Source organism: Parus major, chromosome Z (genome assembly GCF_001522545.3).
Source record: "Parus major isolate Abel chromosome Z, Parus_major1.1, whole genome shotgun sequence".
NCBI lineage: Eukaryota > Metazoa > Chordata > Aves > Passeriformes > Paridae > Parus > Parus major.
In genome coordinates, this window is record NC_031799.1 from 41765889 (window position 1) to 41783990 (window position 18102).

General features: G+C 38.3%; 1 protein-coding gene across 8 annotated transcripts; it reads right to left on the reverse strand.

The window, feature by feature from the left end:
- Nucleotides 1-2664: 2664 nt before the first annotated feature.
- On the reverse strand, nt 2665-17682 carry LYRM7 (LYR motif containing 7). Of its 8 annotated transcripts, none has more exons than XM_015615405.3 (8): nt 17587-17682; nt 15463-15535; nt 14783-14853; nt 12234-12315; nt 8941-9007; nt 6632-6737; nt 3172-3256; nt 2875-3008 (listed from the first exon to the last, which is right to left on the reverse strand). In XM_015615405.3, the coding sequence occupies exons 1-8, from the start codon at nt 17602-17604 to the stop codon at nt 2989-2991; spliced, it is 522 nt and encodes a 173-aa protein (XP_015470891.1). In that variant the 5' UTR covers nt 17605-17682; the 3' UTR covers nt 2875-2988. The 8 variants fall into 8 exon arrangements, with proteins under 8 accessions (XP_015470892.1, XP_015470895.1, XP_015470893.1 ...); XM_015615408.3 differs by having other exon boundaries at nt 2907-3008; nt 6632-6706; XM_015615406.2 differs by lacking the exon at nt 3172-3256 and having other exon boundaries at nt 2665-3008; nt 6632-6706.
- Nucleotides 17683-18102: the final 420 nt, after the last annotated feature.

Here is an 18102-nt window from a genome sequence, read left to right on the forward strand (position 1 = left end):
TTTGTTAAAATGCTGCCCAGTTCAAATTCTGTGCCACAGCTGAAATTTTCATATGAAGCCATGCTTTAAGGAAGAGAGACACTCCTTATTGAAAGCCCTCTTCCACTGTTGTTGCAGTAATGGTGTGGGTGAGGGCCACACAATCAGGGGCTTTAAAATTGTATTTCCATACAGCACCTTTCTTCCTTGTTGTGAGATTGATGAGCAAAGATAAAGCAACAAGAAGCACTGGGCTTTCTGGTTTTAATGGACTCAAGATATCCACAGTGATTTACATGTTGCATATACTGCTACCTGGCATGGAGTAGGCTGCTGTTAACTCTTTATATAATTCAGCAGGGGTAGCAGAAACAATCAACCACTCAAAAAGAATCATCTGAGATATTTGATACATGGCTAGCATCAGTTCCTATATATTAAAAAAAAAGGAGAATTTTGATTCTCAGCAAGAAAATTATAAAAAACTTGATGGAGGAAACATAAAACAGATAGTGGCCAACAGACAGAAAAGATAGAGAAAAAAAGACTCCTAGTCTTAAGTCTTGTTCTGATGACTGTACCCAAGTCAGAGTTTGCTGGGGGTAAGTACTGCATAGGTTAGCAGAACTAGGATTTCATACAAGAAGCTCTCTCACACTCCTGAATAGCTTTTGAATGAACCTGAAATATGGAGTGGGAACAGTGGAATCCCACTGATCCATGTGGGATTGAGTTTTCTCATGTTTAACTTTGTGGGAATACCAGGAAAGTCCCTGCAAATAATTTTTAGCCATTACCATTTCAGAAGTAGTATACTCAGAATCCATCTGCTGGGTGAGGATTAATTAACCCATGTTAATAGAATGTTAACAGCCAGTAACTTTACAACATCTGTGAAACTGTGTCTGCATGGAGTTCATGAAGAGTGTGGTGCATTGGTTTAGCATGGCAGGGTTTTCATGGCTGAAGGGCATCTGTGAACAGAAGATTCAATGCCAGCTGCCTCCAAGATGGTCCAACCACTGGCCAAGGTCAAGCCTATCAGTGACGGTGCCCTCCATCGTGCCTCTGGAATAATGTGCTTAGGAAGGGGAAAAAAACCTGTATGGCAGAAGACACAGCCAGAGAATGGAGCAGTGAGTACACACAACAGCAAGAGCCCTGCAAACACCAAGACCAGTGAGAAAGAGGGGCAGGAGGTGCTGGAGCAGATGTTTCCCTGCAGCCCCTGGTGCAGACCATGGTGAAGCAGCTGTGCCCCTGCAGCCCGTGTGGTTCCACAGTGGAGCACAGACTCACGGAGGACCCCACTCTGGAGAAGCCAATGCACCTGAAGGAGACTGTGACCCTGTGGGAAACCTGTGCTGGTGCAGGCTCTCGGCAGAACCTGTGGAGAGGGGACCCCAGGCTGGAACAGGTTTGCTGGCAGAATTTGTGATCCTGTGGGGGGACCCACTTCAGAGCGGCCTGTTCTGGAAGCTCATTCTTCTTCATTTATTTATGTATATGGATGCTGCCTTGGAGATTTATTTAAGCTCTGTAGTTTCTCTTGGTTTATTCCTAAATTCAGACTGGAATGAATAGGAAACATTATTCCTTCACCAGTTTAATAACTTTTAAGGTAGCTTTTGCACCTCTATTTAGCAGCCCTTAGAAATTTCCACATATGAAACAATCCTCTCTAAATAAAACAATAAACAAAAAGAGAGATAAATAAAAATAAACACAAAAATTCTTAATTTTTTCCTGTTGCTAAAATTTGCAGAGCCCAGTTACTTCCAAAAATGTGGGATTTTTTAGGATTCAATGGGATTTTAGTTTCAAATCTGTTCCAGATATTACATCTGGTCCAAAGCCATCCAGTTAAAAGGCAATTGCAGGTGGTTTTTTTGGTTGGTTTTTGTTTGTTTGTTTTGCTTTTTTTCTTTAAAATTTTGTCTTTTCCTAATTAATTTTCTTTCTTTGACATAGAATAGAGGAAATAACACTTAGGAGAAATTCCTGAGAAACAGTCTGACTTAATGTTTGTGGTTTGAACTACAGTATATTTGATAAATTACTTCATCTGTTAGAAAAGTGAGTTTTAAATGAATGGAATTGTACAAGAAGAAAATGATGAAATCTGCAGCGAGCTTGATCACAGACATAGTGTTGTTTGCTCTTTTCCCAGGTTTTGGGGGCTTGTTTTGCACTCCCTTTCTCCTGCATATTTGAGGTGTTCTGCCCTGAAATGAAGAAAAAATATGTGCCAACATTTGCATGTTTCTTCTCTATTTTAAGTGTAGTTTCAAATACATGTGTTTGAAATGTGGTTTAGAAAATAGCAAAAGAAATCGCAACATGCATCTTAAAACAGAATTTCAAACAAATCGCTCTTAGGGCAAAGGGAAGCAAATCAAAAAGCGTGCTTAAAAGTATGATTTGTCATTTGATGTAGCTGGTGCATCATAACATGTTTTCCATCTGAAAAAGGCAGGTAACACACCTTTTACAAGTATGTGTCAAGTGTTTTGTAACTAGAGCTACAAATTCCCTCGATCTTTCCTTTTGTGCAGCAGCTAAAGCAAAGCAGTACTGAGAAGCGTACATGTCACAGTTCTGCCCACCTGAGGCCTTTCTACATAGCTTCTTCTCTGAACACACAATAAAGGCATTGCGAAAGGAACCTCACAATTTCTACAGTCCTTTTTTCCTTTTATTTTGTTTATATTGTTAGACTGACATAAGCTGACATGTTTCATTCTCTAAATTTCATTCATTAAATTATAATGATTTAATTCTGTATTTTCATGAAATCTTGAGAAGCCGAGAGTTTCCTGCCTAATGTGTGCACATCTACAATATTATCAGAAAGTAATGTGATAAAGTTTTGATATGATCTTTTTCATTATAACATGTAAGAAGTTTATAGTCCTCTTATAGGGGAAATTTTCTTTCTTCATTCTCCTTAAGGAATAAAATATACAGCCAGAAATCTCCACAAGTTGTTGCAACTGTGCAATTGTTTATCTAAGTCCCACTGAATGCACCTGAAATGAAGCAGAAACAGGCAAAATTACACAGAAAAATGATTGCAAAACAGGTAATTGACCCTAAACTGTTCTGCTCAAAGAAATTACTTTCTGAACATGCTGCAATTCTAATTATGACTGCAATGAAGCCACAGCAAGCACAAATTAATTTATTTTTTACCTTTACTATTTCTATATTCAGTCCTCTGTTCCTCTTTAGTCAAAACATCATCAATCTTCTTTTTTCCTTCTCTCTGCACTGCAGACTATAATTAAACAATGAAAATATGACATTTATCTATAGAGGAAAATTGTTTAAAGAACACCTTAGTACATGGAAATTTTTGTTTCACTCATACAGAATTAGTCTTTAATATTTCTTTATTCCATTTACTCTTCCCTCTATGCATTTTAATGCTCTTGCTCTCATTCCTGTGGTCATTCATTTTGAACTTCATTTATTAGTTTGACAGAAGCCAGACTTCCTTCAGCTGCTACTGGACAATACTGCAGGGTCCAGTGAGACAACTTGTCTGCTTGTATTTCCACAAAACATGTTTGGAGGAAAATTACATGCATAATTAAATAACAGTGACCAAAAAAAAAAAATTAAAAAATTAAAAATCTGGCATATTCTTAATATCAAAGTGAAATTCTTCCAGGGGCTATTTTCAGCTAGATAAGAATTCTTTCTTTGCCCCTTCTCAGTACCATATCAGAGATCTCTTCCGCTAATACAGTATAATATGTTACAGAATAACAAGGCAAACTGCTACAAAGGTTACTATATATATTACATAGACTTTGAAATATTATCCAGGGGCATTACAGCCTGAAAGCCACTCTCTTCCCCTTGTGGCACAGCTATGTGTGAAAAATGCAGGTTTGTCCCTCCCTTGTTCTTAAAAGCACTTTTTTTTCCATTGGTAGTTTGTGCTGAGTCTCCAAAGACCCTCCAAGAAACTGATTTCTGATTGTACCTCTAAGCATCAAAATTTTGCTTCAAAATCTGAAGCAAAGGATAGTGGCCTTCCCAAGGACAAAATGCATGAATGGATGGATAAATGATCCACGCAGCAACATCAGTGCTTGCTCATGTGGTGCAGGTGGACAGCAACAGAACAATTAATAAATGCACACGCGGAACAGTAAGGAAGCATTGCAATGACCTTTTTGTTTTTTCCTTTACAAACTGACAGGGAAAAGTGTAGAGTATTGTACAGGTTACTGCCTGCTTGTTTTGACTACCACCGCTCTGGTGCATAGTGATCTGACAAAATTCCCATGCTCAGTTACGGAGATGTCTTTCAGCTGGAAAGGGTGGTTCAGGGCAGCCAAGTCAACCTTCACCCACGGCCACTGACCTCAGAGAACAGGGCTGCCACTGCTAGAGCAGCAGGTGCAATAGAAGAACTCTTCCCACTTTTATGGTCTGGCACAAAGCATGCCATCCTCTCCTCCAGGTTCAAGAGGCCATCATTTCACCAGCTCTTTATTTAATCCTGACTAATCCTGCATTCAAGCCACAGCCTTTTGTGTAGATGAAATGAAAACCTGAAGGATGTACCACAAGAAAAGGGAAAGCATAATTTGAAAAGTAGGTGCTTTTACTCCTTCATCTTGAGGCAAACCAGATTACCGAAGCTCTAAGTGGAAATATTTGTTTACAAAAAGAGCAAATTATTTAAACTCGCTATTTTTCAAAATATAAAGACATGACCTTCCTCTCTTTTCCTCTCCACAGACTTGTTCTTGCTGGCAGCAAAAATAAGTCATGACATACATGCATCACCAGTGAAGTCTTTCAACAGAATTAGGTACTTGGATATCTGTGCCAAAAATTTATCCTCAAAGGAGATACATATACTTTACCCTCAAAGATAACTGGATTTCAACTATGAAAATATCAAAACTTTATTACTGTAAAATCATAGAATCATCAAGGTAGGAAGAGACCTCTAAGATTGTCAAGTCCAACCATCAATGCAGCATTGCCACTGTTACCCCTAAGCCGCTCTACCCACATCATCTAGCACCAGATCCAGATGCCTCCTAAGGACCTTCAGGGATGGTGGCTCCACCACCTACCTGGGCAACCTGTTCCAATGCCTGACGTGCCCTAACAGTGATTTTTTTTTTTCTCTGATATCTAATCTGGTTCTCCTGTTTCAGATGAAAGCCATTTCCTCTGGTCCTATCACTTCAGACACAGTAGAAGAGACTGACCCCCACCTCACTTCAGCTTCCTTTCAAGGAGTTGTGGAGAACAATGAGATCTCCCCTGGGCCTCCTCTTCTCGTGACTGAAGAAACCCAGCTACCTCAGCAACAAGCCTTGTTGCCCTGCACTGGACACACTCCAGCACCTCATTATCCTTAATACCAAATACCAACCTTAACACTCAACTTGTGCTCCTATTTGTGCTTTAAGTAATTATTTTCCCATAAAATTAAAGATCAGCCTACCAAACTTCAGACTTAAGGATTGAATTTTGCAAGTAGTTTGTAAAGAGCTGTCTAAAGCTGGGAAGTATTAGGTCTCAGCTCTTCCTGTAAGCTGGTCAGCCTTTATTTTTAGTTTTCAATTGTCAATATTTCTTTTCCTTTTGTAAAGGAAGTTTAAAGAACTGCCAGTACTTGAAGTTGTATTTACAAGTCCAGTGTGATACAAACAGGGCCGATCATTTTATGCAGTACTCAGACTACTTCAGCTCCTTCAGTTGACAAGACCTAAGGAAAGAAGACTAAATACTTACTCTAAGAAAAAAACTAAATACTTGTATCACTGAAGTTACTACAGGTTTGCTGATCTCATGTTACCTGAAAAACTGAAAACTCAGCTCCTTAAGGAAGGTACAAGCCACCTTTCCATATTAAACTTTTAGTGCTACTTCCAGATCAAGTCTTTGTAAAGTTACTTTGCGGTTTAAAAGCATTCCCTGGAAAATTAGCAACTAAATGCTTCCTTTACCAAAGTGCACAGTAACAGACAAGGGAATTAATTTTCCCCTGCTAAATTAGAAACAACCACCTTGTTTCACCTAAAACAAGTTCAACACAAATCCTACCCACACAAACCCACAAAAAAATCAATTAGTAGATTAACTATCTATTAACCTGTGTTTTATGAACATCAGGCTATAGAAAACATACTAACACCATGTGTGTATCTATCTATCTATCCCGATCTTCCAGAAAAACAACAACAACAACAACAATTAAAAAAAAACCCTGAATAAACCTTTTATTTTGAAATTGTTGAATAAAGGAGAGGGAAAGGTGGTTAGAACAAGACCAAAACTTGGTATTTAAACTAGAGATACTCTTTGGATGAATTTAATGCTCTCAATAAAGTTATAGTGTATCTGAAGTCAACACCTCACAAAAGATAACAATAAAGCAGAAGGCTCTAACAGCTGAATCTCTGGTAGACAATGCCATAAGCTGAAGTGCTTAGAATTTTGCTACATGGAATCATTGAGGTGACGTGTTCTGCCAAATTCTGTATGCATGTGACTACCTTGAGGAGACCTAAAATTGGCCTCTAAAACCCCAGGTTCTGCTAAGCAGTACTGCTGCTGTCTCTGTACAGGTCACAGACACACCCCACACTGCAATGTATGCTCGTCAGACCACACTCACCTCTTGGCTGTGGCAGCTGAACTGTAGCAGATCTGAACAAGCACAGAGGCCTTTCCAAGAGCACATCCTGTCTGCCTGCAGAAGACCTCTATGGTTTGTTTCTTTTCTACAGACATGATTAAACTACAGGTTAAAGAACTATTACCTTTAAGGCATATCTTTTATGACTAATTATATATACTCTAGAAGGAAAGGCACATGCATTTGCTTTCAAAATTCTGCTGTTCCAGTAAACCTAAAAAACTTTAATGTGATTGAGTTGTGTCACTGTGAGCCTATTCAACTAACTTCTGTTATAAACAATCACCCTTTTTCCCTCCTAAGCCATTAAGTGAAAAGTCATTGCCCCTGAAATTACTTGAAAGGTTTCAGCTAAGACTTCAAACTTTGCAGAGATATTTAAGAGATTGAAAAGAGTAGTTCCTGTCTTTTTATTTATTATTTGTATTAATTAAAAATTAATGTATATGTATATGAACACAGACCTAGCAATATCAAGAACAGATTCATACCCAGAGTGAAATTAAAAAGGGAAATGGAAACTGGGATGATGGCTGGGTTCTGGAATGCAAACCAGCAGGTAAGCATGAAATAAGGGGAAGAGGAATAGCACGAAGAAGCCTTTAATTACCTTAAAAAGCAGCTGCTCATTAAGCAGGTTTGTGAGATTCTTTCAAGACTGAAAAGTTAAATATGAAAAAAGCAAACACCTACTGGGCCCAGACAGCAACCAAGTCTGAGATACTTCCAGGCTCAGTAACACATTTGGATTCCCATTTACCCTGGTCAAGATACCCCCTGGTTTCCTATTTAAGATTACATTGAATAAGAGCATTGAAAAGAGCAAGGCCTGTCAGCCTCTTATATCAATAGCCTTTTTTGTATCATCTTGATTTTCTTCATCTCAACACTGCAGAATTTGGTTTGTCTTTGCTGCCCAGGAATGCACAAAGACAGCAGGAACATGGAATATTAATGCACACACCATAAAGTTACTGCACAGGAGTGCAAGAACAATCACTCTGAAGACCAATAAACTGCACCAACTGTTTTTACAATGTGCTTTATTTTCACTAGTTGTGTATGTTATTCAAGTGAGTCATTCTGAATTTTTATTATGAGTATTCAAGGTATATGCAAGATGAAGGAGACAAATGCCCATTGAATTGCAAGCTTGATACTGTAAGTGGACACTTCTCTTCTGCATTTCTATTGATGTATTCTTACTAAAAATAAAACTCGGAAACACATGACAGCAGAATGATAGCTGTCAAAGCAATAGTCACATGAAAAATTTCTCCACTTGTGGCTCCCTCAAACAGCATATAGAAGACCACTATCTCCCACTGACATCACCGAAGTCTTTTACTATATGTTTTGCATGGTAACAGGCTACACTATTTTACATCAGTACTGAAAGAGTGAAAACTTACCAGGCCTCAGTTCTATAAAATCAGTATGAAGGATAAAATCTCTAAGGCTACACCCACAGCCTAAAGCAGTGGCTATGAGACGTGAATTTCCCCCAATTCCAACATGTCACAGGATGGATGTACACCTTAATGGCTATAAAATTTCCCAGTCTTTCCAGACCCCTTTTTAATTACTTCTGCTTAAAAGTTAGTAATTTCACCTGAGAAAACGCTCTGCTTTCTCTTTACTGTTGCCACTATCTTGTATTTTCTCTTTCTGGTGTATGACTCTCTTATGCCCCTTATGGGAAAAAAAAGGCAACGTAGGCAGGCTGCAGAAGATGGGAAAGGATGGGAAACCACACATAGCATATAACTTGTCCATAGGGAAGTAAACGATGCCAGGGGCCTAGAACAGGACATCCCCTACAGACAGAGACATTTGTTTTGTAGTGGAGCCATCAGAATACAGCAAATGGCAAGAACCGCAGTCATTTTCATTCTATCTCCCATCACGTACCTGCTGCCTTTTAGTACCAGTGCAATTCAAAGAGGGTTACTGACCTGTTTGAGTTACTGAGTATTTGCAGCTGGCTGCCCTGGCCATCACAGCCAGAGGCAACAGTTTTAAAGGAGGAGTTGTCATACTGACATGATTTGTGAGAAGAGGAGACTGGATGGAGGCACTAGTTTCCTGGTTTACTCAGCCAGTGAAACTGAATCAGTACACACACAGATAAGCAATTCTGACATCTTAGAGACTGAAAATAGATACAGCAGGACTCATGAGGTGAGACATATTATCAGACTATGTCACTTCTGTGCGAGGTACTTAGATCCTAGGGTGGTGCCCGCTATCAATTTTCACAAAGAAAATATTCTATGTAGCAGTTGTACCTTGCTCCAATTGAAATGGAAGTGAACTGATCATTGTGATGAATTCCACAAGAACCAAGGGAGTAACCTTAAAAAAAATGCAAATGATTAGGGCTTACTAATCAAACTTTTCATATAGTCACTCTAGGCAAGTTCACTTGCAACTAAACAGCAAGGCCCTTTTCTTTAGAAAATGCCTTAGTCACTCAATGATTACAAGTTAAAATGCAAACCATAAATTCATAAACCATATGATCTAAACCAACATCCTTAGGTTATGTTGTGGCTGGTTTCTCTTGTACTGTCATCTGCGAACTCAAACCCTGACATTCCTGTTCATTCCAGAATGTCTAGAAGAAAAACACTAGACATGCTATTTCATTGGTAAAGCATGAATAATTTATTCAAATAAACTTTTTAAAACTCTCTCAAGCATCACAGTATGTCAGTGTACAACTAGTGACAACTTCAGAAATCATGCTTTTGGTGCAAAGCATAAATTTAACATTAAATGCCACAAGATGATTTTTCATTACTTCAAAGAAGCTTAGGATTGATAATAAACTTAAAAATAAATATTATCAGTAGTAAGTACTGTATTTAATTTTTATATAGCTTTTAAAAACCCTGGATTGCTGAGAAAAAAAATCTCTGTCTGATAGGCTGTCATAATCAAAAACATTCCTGGCTGAAGTAACACAATTCAGCAGTGTACTTTTAAGTTCTGTGAAAGTATTACTATCTTCCACAGAACAAGTGCATGATGATATCCCAGCACTCAATAAAATCAGTAAGTTGATTTCAGTCTCTCTTTTCCTGGTAACAATACTTCCTCAGGATTCTTGCTTTTTTGTTGGTTTATCTAAGTAAGGAGTGTTGTCCTGCAGCAGATCCTTCCTTGGTATAAGTACTGAAATAGAAAAAAACCAAAATAATAAGACTGTAATCTTATGGAAAATACTATTTCAAATTCTAAAGGTGTTTTTACATTTACAAATGAAACATCCAGTTACTAAAATAAAGATCTGAACTTCTGCTAAGTGTACAAGTAGCATCATGATATCTCAGACAAAGTCATATGAAGATTTTACTTTCAGCAGATCACAATGTTTTCCTGTCTCCTTTTATGAGCATTGAAAATTTTGATATTAAAAAGCCATTAAAAAATTATAGTTTTGCAGGAACTTTTAGTAGGGGGTGAAAAGCATTTTTTTCAAGTCTGAGTCATATTATGCTTCCTTCAGTAGTTTCAAAAATGAATACTGCATTTTACTTAACTCTCTCCCCCAAGTCTTGGAATCTAATCTGTAATATTTATCTTGTCACACTTTTTTTAAGGACAACAGGAAAAGAAAGTACCTAAAGAAAGTTACCACCACTACACTGTCACAGAATTGACTATTCTGTGTCCTTCATTACTGAGTCCCCTGTTCTATTCAGCTGCAGGCCCGTGCCTTCTCTCTTCCTCCTTCTGTGGCTGATACACCTGGCTGTCCTAGCCCCATCCCTACACACTCGCACAGGACTAGAACACAAGCTAGTATGTGAACATGAATCCACGTGGCCTTTGCAAGGAAGTTCTGCCTTACAGCTCCCAGCTGGAATTCTCTGAATGGCGCTTCAGAGGTTACCACAACATGCCTGGATTCCTGAGAGTCCCTCAGTCAATGCTTTTATAAAACAACAGCCTTATTATGACAGAAGTCTTGCACAGGTAAGTCACAGGTTAAACTGTAAGATGTGAACAATAAAATGATCACATCATCCACTGGAGTGATGTCAAATGATGAGTTCTACAGGTATTTTTGTTGACATGTCACTGTTCAACATATCTGTAATTAACCTGTGAAGGAAACATTTTTAATTGTACAATCCTGAACAATTTCATTAAGGAAATGTCTTACCATGAAAAATAGCAAGACTTGACTGAGTAAATTGATGGACAAAATTACACCCTAAGACATGCAATGCACACAGGTCAAGAAAAATACTAACTTCAAAAAATAAATGATAAGTTCAAAACTGATTACGACCACTCTGATGAGTTTAGTGAGTACAATTTTGTAAAAATAAATACCTAACATGTATGCGTGGTAGCCAAAACTTAAATTTAGAATTAGCAGTGACTATTAGCAGGAATCCAGTTAAAAATGAAAAGAGAAAACATTATTGTGCCATATTGTGTGTATAAACATCTCCTTGCCCACACTGTGCAGTGAATAGCAAGAATAATCACAAAAATCCTGTTGTTTCTGAGAGCTGTTTCACTGGGGAAGTGAACAAAAAGGAGGCAATAAAGGACTTAAAAATTCTTTTTTTAATGATTAAAAATGAACAGCTTGATGACAATGAAAAGTAATTGAAGACAAGCCCATTGAAGATAATTAAACCAGAAAACATCCCTGACTGAGGAAGTGCTGCCAGGTGTGAACAGCTGAAAGAGGTGCAAATTCACTTTGTCTGTTTCTATTCTTCATCTCTTATCTTCCTGGAACCACTGTGGAAGACTTGACACTAGTCCAGACTTATCTTTGGCCTTGATTATAATTGCTGTTTTAAAGTTAAATGTTTTACCGAACCTAAAACTGAAAATTGGTGCAAAACTTAACAGACAACAATAAACGGAAGTAAAAGGAAACAATGTACACAGCTGAAGATTTCCTGTATTCTCTACAGCACAGTTGTATGCTGAGCCCACCTACTACTTCTCTTTCTGACTGCAAGATAAAAGAACTTCTAAACCAGGAAAACAGGATTTCAGATGACAGACTTTGCATCGAGGTAATCACTGTGTCACAAATTTTACACAGCATAACCTAAAACTGAAATTGCTGGAAAGAGGTTTTGGAAATGAGCACTCAATCCTCAGAGAAAAAGCTATTCTATGGTCAGTGTACATACTGCATATTACTAATGCTCCTCAGGCAGCTCCTCCCTATTTGGTAGAGCAAGCACGTACAGATAGTACTGTGGCTACTGCCTTTAGACATATGCTGACTCACTGGCCTGTACATGCACGCTAATTAATTGCTGACCTTCCCAATAGTTACAGCTAGTTAACGGCATTAGAAGTAATCACTGCCTCTTTTCTACTAGCCTCCATTCTTCAAAACATTTGTATGGAAACTTTGTACCTTTGAAACCTCCACCTGTCCTAGGTAGTGACATTAATGAATAGCTTACATTATGAATTTCAGCAGAGAATAACAGACAGGCTATTTGCCTTACTATTCCTTTCCTTATTTTCATATTCTGTATTTATTTACTAAGTTAAAACATACTTAAGTATCTTTTCAGCATGCAGGCTTACTCACCTATTTTGTCAGAATCTGTGTGAACTGCCTGAATAACAGAAGTTCTGAGAATCACTTCAACATCTGAAGCTATTTTCAGAAGCTAGTAAAAGGAATAAGAAGCGAGAAACAACAGAGTAATTTAAATTATATGTGACTATTTCTGAAGATATTTTCCGTACTAGACAACTATTCAAACAATAAAGTCATTTACTTGTACTACTCAGTTACTTATGTACTATTGTATACACTGTTTTTACCTTGGGTATCCTGGAATAACTTACAGATTGATATGTAATTGACCTTGACATGGAGCACATACTCTGGCTCAGTAACATACACCAGTACATACATCTGTGTACCAAATTAAAACTGCAGATGAGTAAGGTGAAATGCAACTACAAAACCAATTAACTAGTTTCCAATGATCAAAGACACTCACTCATGCCTCAGTAACATTTGACTTCCCATAGTGAAAGGGCAATCTCATTCTTTCAACACTACTGCTCCTGAAGTAAGGAGAGAAAAACAAGGGCAAAACAAGAATTAAGAATACTGAGGTTTCACAGAACTGTGCAGAAACAAGGCACTACCTAGAGACTACCCAAGGTATTAGTATTTAGCAAAAGGCCTAGAATTCCTTCTCTCACTAAGAGGATAAGCTGAAGCACCCCTGCTAGCTTTGCTGAGCCATTAAGAGAAGTCTAATACTTGTTTGCATTATACATGTGTCAGAAATAAATGAAATTGCTCAAGTGAGACATTTCAGGAGACATGCTCACACTAGGAAGCGGCACATACCAACAGAAGCGGATCTTTGCAAAGGCTAGAGCTCAATATTTGACATGTACACTGCACTTCTTCTCATGCTCTTCCCTTTTAAGGGCTTGGAGCAGGTACCCTCCAGTTCCCCCTCCTGAAAGCCCATTAGCATCTAGGCTGTATGCTCCTGAAGCACAGCTTCCTCTTTAGATTGACCTTAAGGGAATTCTTCCAGCTGCTCTGACACTTTACAAAACAAGACAAATCACAGGAAGTGGAAATAACCAAGGTGACTTCCTAAGTGCACTCCTGATCTGAACTAAAACTGGTGCATTGAGATTCAGCTACCACATTTCTCATGCTCATACTGTAGACAATTATGTCGATCTCCTTATGTCACTGCAAGCTTGACATGTACAAGTACATACAAGTAAACACATATACTCTATGTCATATTAGAATATACTGTAGCTCTCTATTCTGGCTGGTCAATATTCCATTTTTCATTTGCTGTCCAAAGCAGAACACTAACAGCACCAAGTTAATGTAAGCAAGCACCCAAACGTTCTCAAGTCCAGTATAAAACTTCATTCAGTTCCTCTGCAGCCAAGTCTATTCAGTGTGTACATGTAATAAAGATGACACAGCTTCTGTGATGTTCTAGGAGTGTGTAACTGGGATGGAAGTCTAGTATTTCTTTCACTGACACAGTTAATCAAATATTAACTAACCCATACTAAAAAGACACATATGTGTATTTTGTAGGCTGCCTACAAAACAAATACAAACTTCAGAATTGCAGCAAATACTTTTCCTGTACATCTATTAAAAAAAACAACCCCGAACACATAATTTAGCTGATCAGACAGTGGTAACAAAAACACTGAGTATTATTTCAGGAGGCTGATACAAGCTGAAATTCAGAAAGTCCTAACTAAATGGTCAGAACTATTTATGTTACTATTCAGTGGTTGGTATGAAGAAAAGGTCTACATTTTATTTCTTCAAGGGACAGATGTAGGCACTTTCCTCCAACCAGTGCCCAGTGACAGTGTAAATACAGTCTGACAAAAGGCTGAATGACAAGGACTAAGTTTTTCACTCTGTATGGATGTTGATAACTTACCTAAAATACATAAGTTCTGTTTCAGTTCACAGTAACTTTTAGAAAAAATGACTCGGCAGAAAGTGTTAAGGTGACAATTGAGCAAAGGAAACTAACTTAGTGAGTTAACAGAATTCTCTAATTATAAGGCATGATGAGGAAAGAAGAAGCAAAAATATCCCTCTACTATAATTAACATATACAACAACTACACTATACTACAATCAATCATATAATTTTGCTGGTTTCTGCCTTCCACAAAGATGCTGACTCATTTGTAATCTGTGAGTAACTCAGCAGATTAATTTCTCTATTTGTTTCAATTTGCCTACACAACAATGATCAGGTAAACTTAAGTGACTATGGTGCATATAGATATTACTAGCAAAGCATAAAATATTTACATAAAAATTGCAACTTTAAACATTTTTTCCTATAATTTTATTATAAGCTTCAAAATACTCACACTGAACTATCAGAACACGCTTTCTTCTTAAGTATTTTTGTATGCACAAAATTCTATAACACAGTATTAATACCACTGGCGGTATCTATGTATTTATAAACAAAGACCCATGTAGAAGTCTTTCTAAACCAACAAGGCTTTCATGATGTCTCAATGTGTTTAGAAATCCTTTAAGTACAAAACTAATTTCTAAATATTCTTACGTAAAGTGGAAAACAACAGAAAGCCAGAAAATACCTCATTAATCTTCTCTTCTGATGTCTCATCTCGGTTATTTCTGAATTCTTCATTTATCTTTTGTCTTGCAGCTAAACAAAGTAAACAAAAAACTAAAGCATGAACAAAAATCATATTTTGAATTGTTGCTGTCCCAAAGTTAATAATCTTAAATCCTTTCTGGCACCTTCCTGGGGCACTCTGATCAAAGAATTTCAATGTAAGATTTCCATGTAATTCACATGATGTCACATTTTAAATTGAATGGTGTACAAATAAAATAAGATTCCAAATTTAGCATTTTGTATTGCATACACAAGGTACTAAAAAAGCAGGATTAATTCCTTGACAAAAAACCATACATAGAGAATTAATTAGTACAGCTAAGCATGCTCTGGCTATGCTAAAGAGAAGTTAAAAAATGAAAGAAAAATTTCTCCCAGGAAGATCAGGTACATTTAAAAAAAGAGATGTTTCCCTTCCAAAATATGTGCTGAGTGCTTAAATCTAAGAACCATTTTTTTTTGTTTTGAATTAAATATGTTGTTATGGTCACACAAGTTTTCCCAATTATTACTTGAAAATTATGGGAGTAATTTGAAGAAAGATTATGGCAAGAATTCTCTTTCTCTGTATTCTGAGGAGAAAGTTCCATGAAGTCTAGGTGAGCAAGCATACACCACACAAAACAAGTATCTCACCTTCAAGGGCTTTGGTATCATTTTTAAAAACTTCTTGCCGTGTTCTGTGTAATGACTTAAAAAGCTTCAAAACCTGCCAATACAATATCAATAGAATTAACTTATTTGCTTGCAGGACTGTTATTTAAAATGAACACATTACAAATGGTTGAAATTTCATGTTCTTTCCATTTAGTACAGAATTTGATATGGAATTACTGTGTAAGAGGCTTTGCTTAAATTCCTGATAAGAACACTTGCAGCCAAAGCAGATGTAATATCACCAAAATCTCAGACAGATCTAGATATTTCAAATTACCCTACGATGCTGGCACACAATTCTAAGTAATTATTTGGCATGATGGGAATATAATACTGAAAATACACGAACACAAGTATTATTTATTGTGCCAATGTCAAATAAAACAAACATAACTGGAATAACTCTAAAAGTCAAGTTACTTGAAGTCATTATCAAGGTTATATCAGCTATTGAAAGATAGAAAAGGAAATGGCTCAAGTATTCTTACATAAAAATCTCAATTGGTGTGGCAAAACCAATGCAAAGGTCTTCCCTTAAATACAACTGTCAGATCAGCAAATGAAAAGTAACAAAAAAACTTAGGATTTACAATGTAGATATGACACACCAGAATATGTATGAAAAGCAAATCCCCCTGAGAATCACAGCTCACAGTCATTTGGTTTTGGTTGTTCATTCATACAAACTGAGTTACAAAAATCCTGAAATCTTTATGAGACTTTTTTTGGTGTTTGCCACAGACTGAAAAGAATCTCTGACGAGCACCAGCAAAACCAAATCTTGGTAACAACATGCCTTTTGAAGCTTCTAGTACTTCCTATCATGTTTTGGTATCTCTAGAGGGCTTAATTGCAAGTACTTCATAATAATCTCAAATGGTTTTCTCACGAGTAGTATTCCAAATGTTTTTTAGGATACAGGACAAACACCATTCCCTAGATGGGTGATTCTGTGGAAAGTAAACTCCTGGAATTAAAACACAACAAATAAATGTCTTGCTTTGCAGGTATTTTAACATCTCAAATTTTTTCTAATCCATAATATATTTGCCATCGCTGCAAACAGCAAATTAATATTACAAGTGATTTAATGTTGAACACGTGTATGGTATAACCTGAAGATTTTTATGGCTATTTTAACAATTTGATCAGCCATTTTCAGGCATCTTCCAACCCTCACAGCAGTCTACAGCTTCCTCACGAGAGAAGGAGAGGCAGGCACCAGTCTCTTCTCTCTGGTATCCAGTGACAGGATCCAAGGGAATGGCCTGAAGTTTTGTCATGGGACACTTAGGCTGGGTAGCAGGAGAATCTTCTTCACCTAAAGGGTGGCTGGGCACTGGACAAGGCTCCCCAGGGAAGTGGTCACAGCACCAGCCTGACAGAGCTCAGGAGACTTTTGCATAACTCTCTCAGGCACATGGTCCTGTACAAGACCAGGAGCTGGACTCGAACATTTCTGTGGTTCCCTTCCAACCCGGGATATTCTCTGGTTCAATTTCTTCAAAGCCCGCCTGGAAACTTTTCCCCACACCAGCCACAGAATACCCGTATTAGACGGTCTTGATCAAAATATATTAACGCAGATACCTCTGACGTCTACAGTCACCTGCGTTAATAGAGAGCAAATACTCATCGACTGTACTCCCAAAACTAGGCTTCAAGACACTTCTGACAGAGGCACCGACAGGACAATACACCCTAGCAATGAAAGGGCTTATTAATTCCTAGATCCTTGTTTTTCCCTATCTTACTCTCACAAGACGTGTATTTTAATCTCTGCTTGTCACATTTCGCTTCCTTTTCCCGCAATGGCCTTTGCGTGCAAACTGCTACTTTCTTTTACCTAGCTTTTTGTCCTTCTTGTTCTGAAAGTCTATGTTTTTTGGCTCTACAAAAGTTACAAGGCTCCAACCTCCCAGCACGAACAGCACGTGTGTGTATGTGTGTGTGTATATGTCTATGTGTGTATATGTGTGTGTGTGTATATGTGTGTGTGTGTATATGTATGTGTGTGTATATGTATGTGTGTGTATATGTATGTGTGTGTATATGTATGCGTGTGTATATGTATGCGTGTGTATATGTGTGTGTGTCACTCGCCTGCCCGCGGCTCCCCATGGCGCCCGCCGCCTGCACCGGCACACCGGCAGAAGTACCGCACCGGAAGTCACGAGACGAACCGAGCCGCGCCCTCCCGCGCCGCGGCCGGTGCGGCCGCCAATGCTGTCCTCCGGGCTCCGCCCGCCGCCGGCGGCGTTCCGAGCAGTGTTTGTGCCCCCGCCCCGCTGTCACCGCCGGCGGAGCCGACGCGGCCTTTAACAGACTCACAGAAGGGACTTCCAGCTCACCACAGTGAGTCATTTGGTCCAATGTCCCTGCTCAGGCAGAGACATGCCAGAGCGGCTCTATCGGATCTCTCTCCATTGGGGAAGACTCCACAACTTCTCTGGACAATCTGCTCCTGTGCCCATTCACCCACGCAATACCGTTCTTCCTCATGTTCACAGAAATTTCCTGTGCATCGGTTTTTGCCCACTGCCTCTTGTCCTATTGCTGGGCACCACTGAGAAGAGCCTGACGGCATCCTCTGACACTCTCCCTTCAGATACTTGTAGA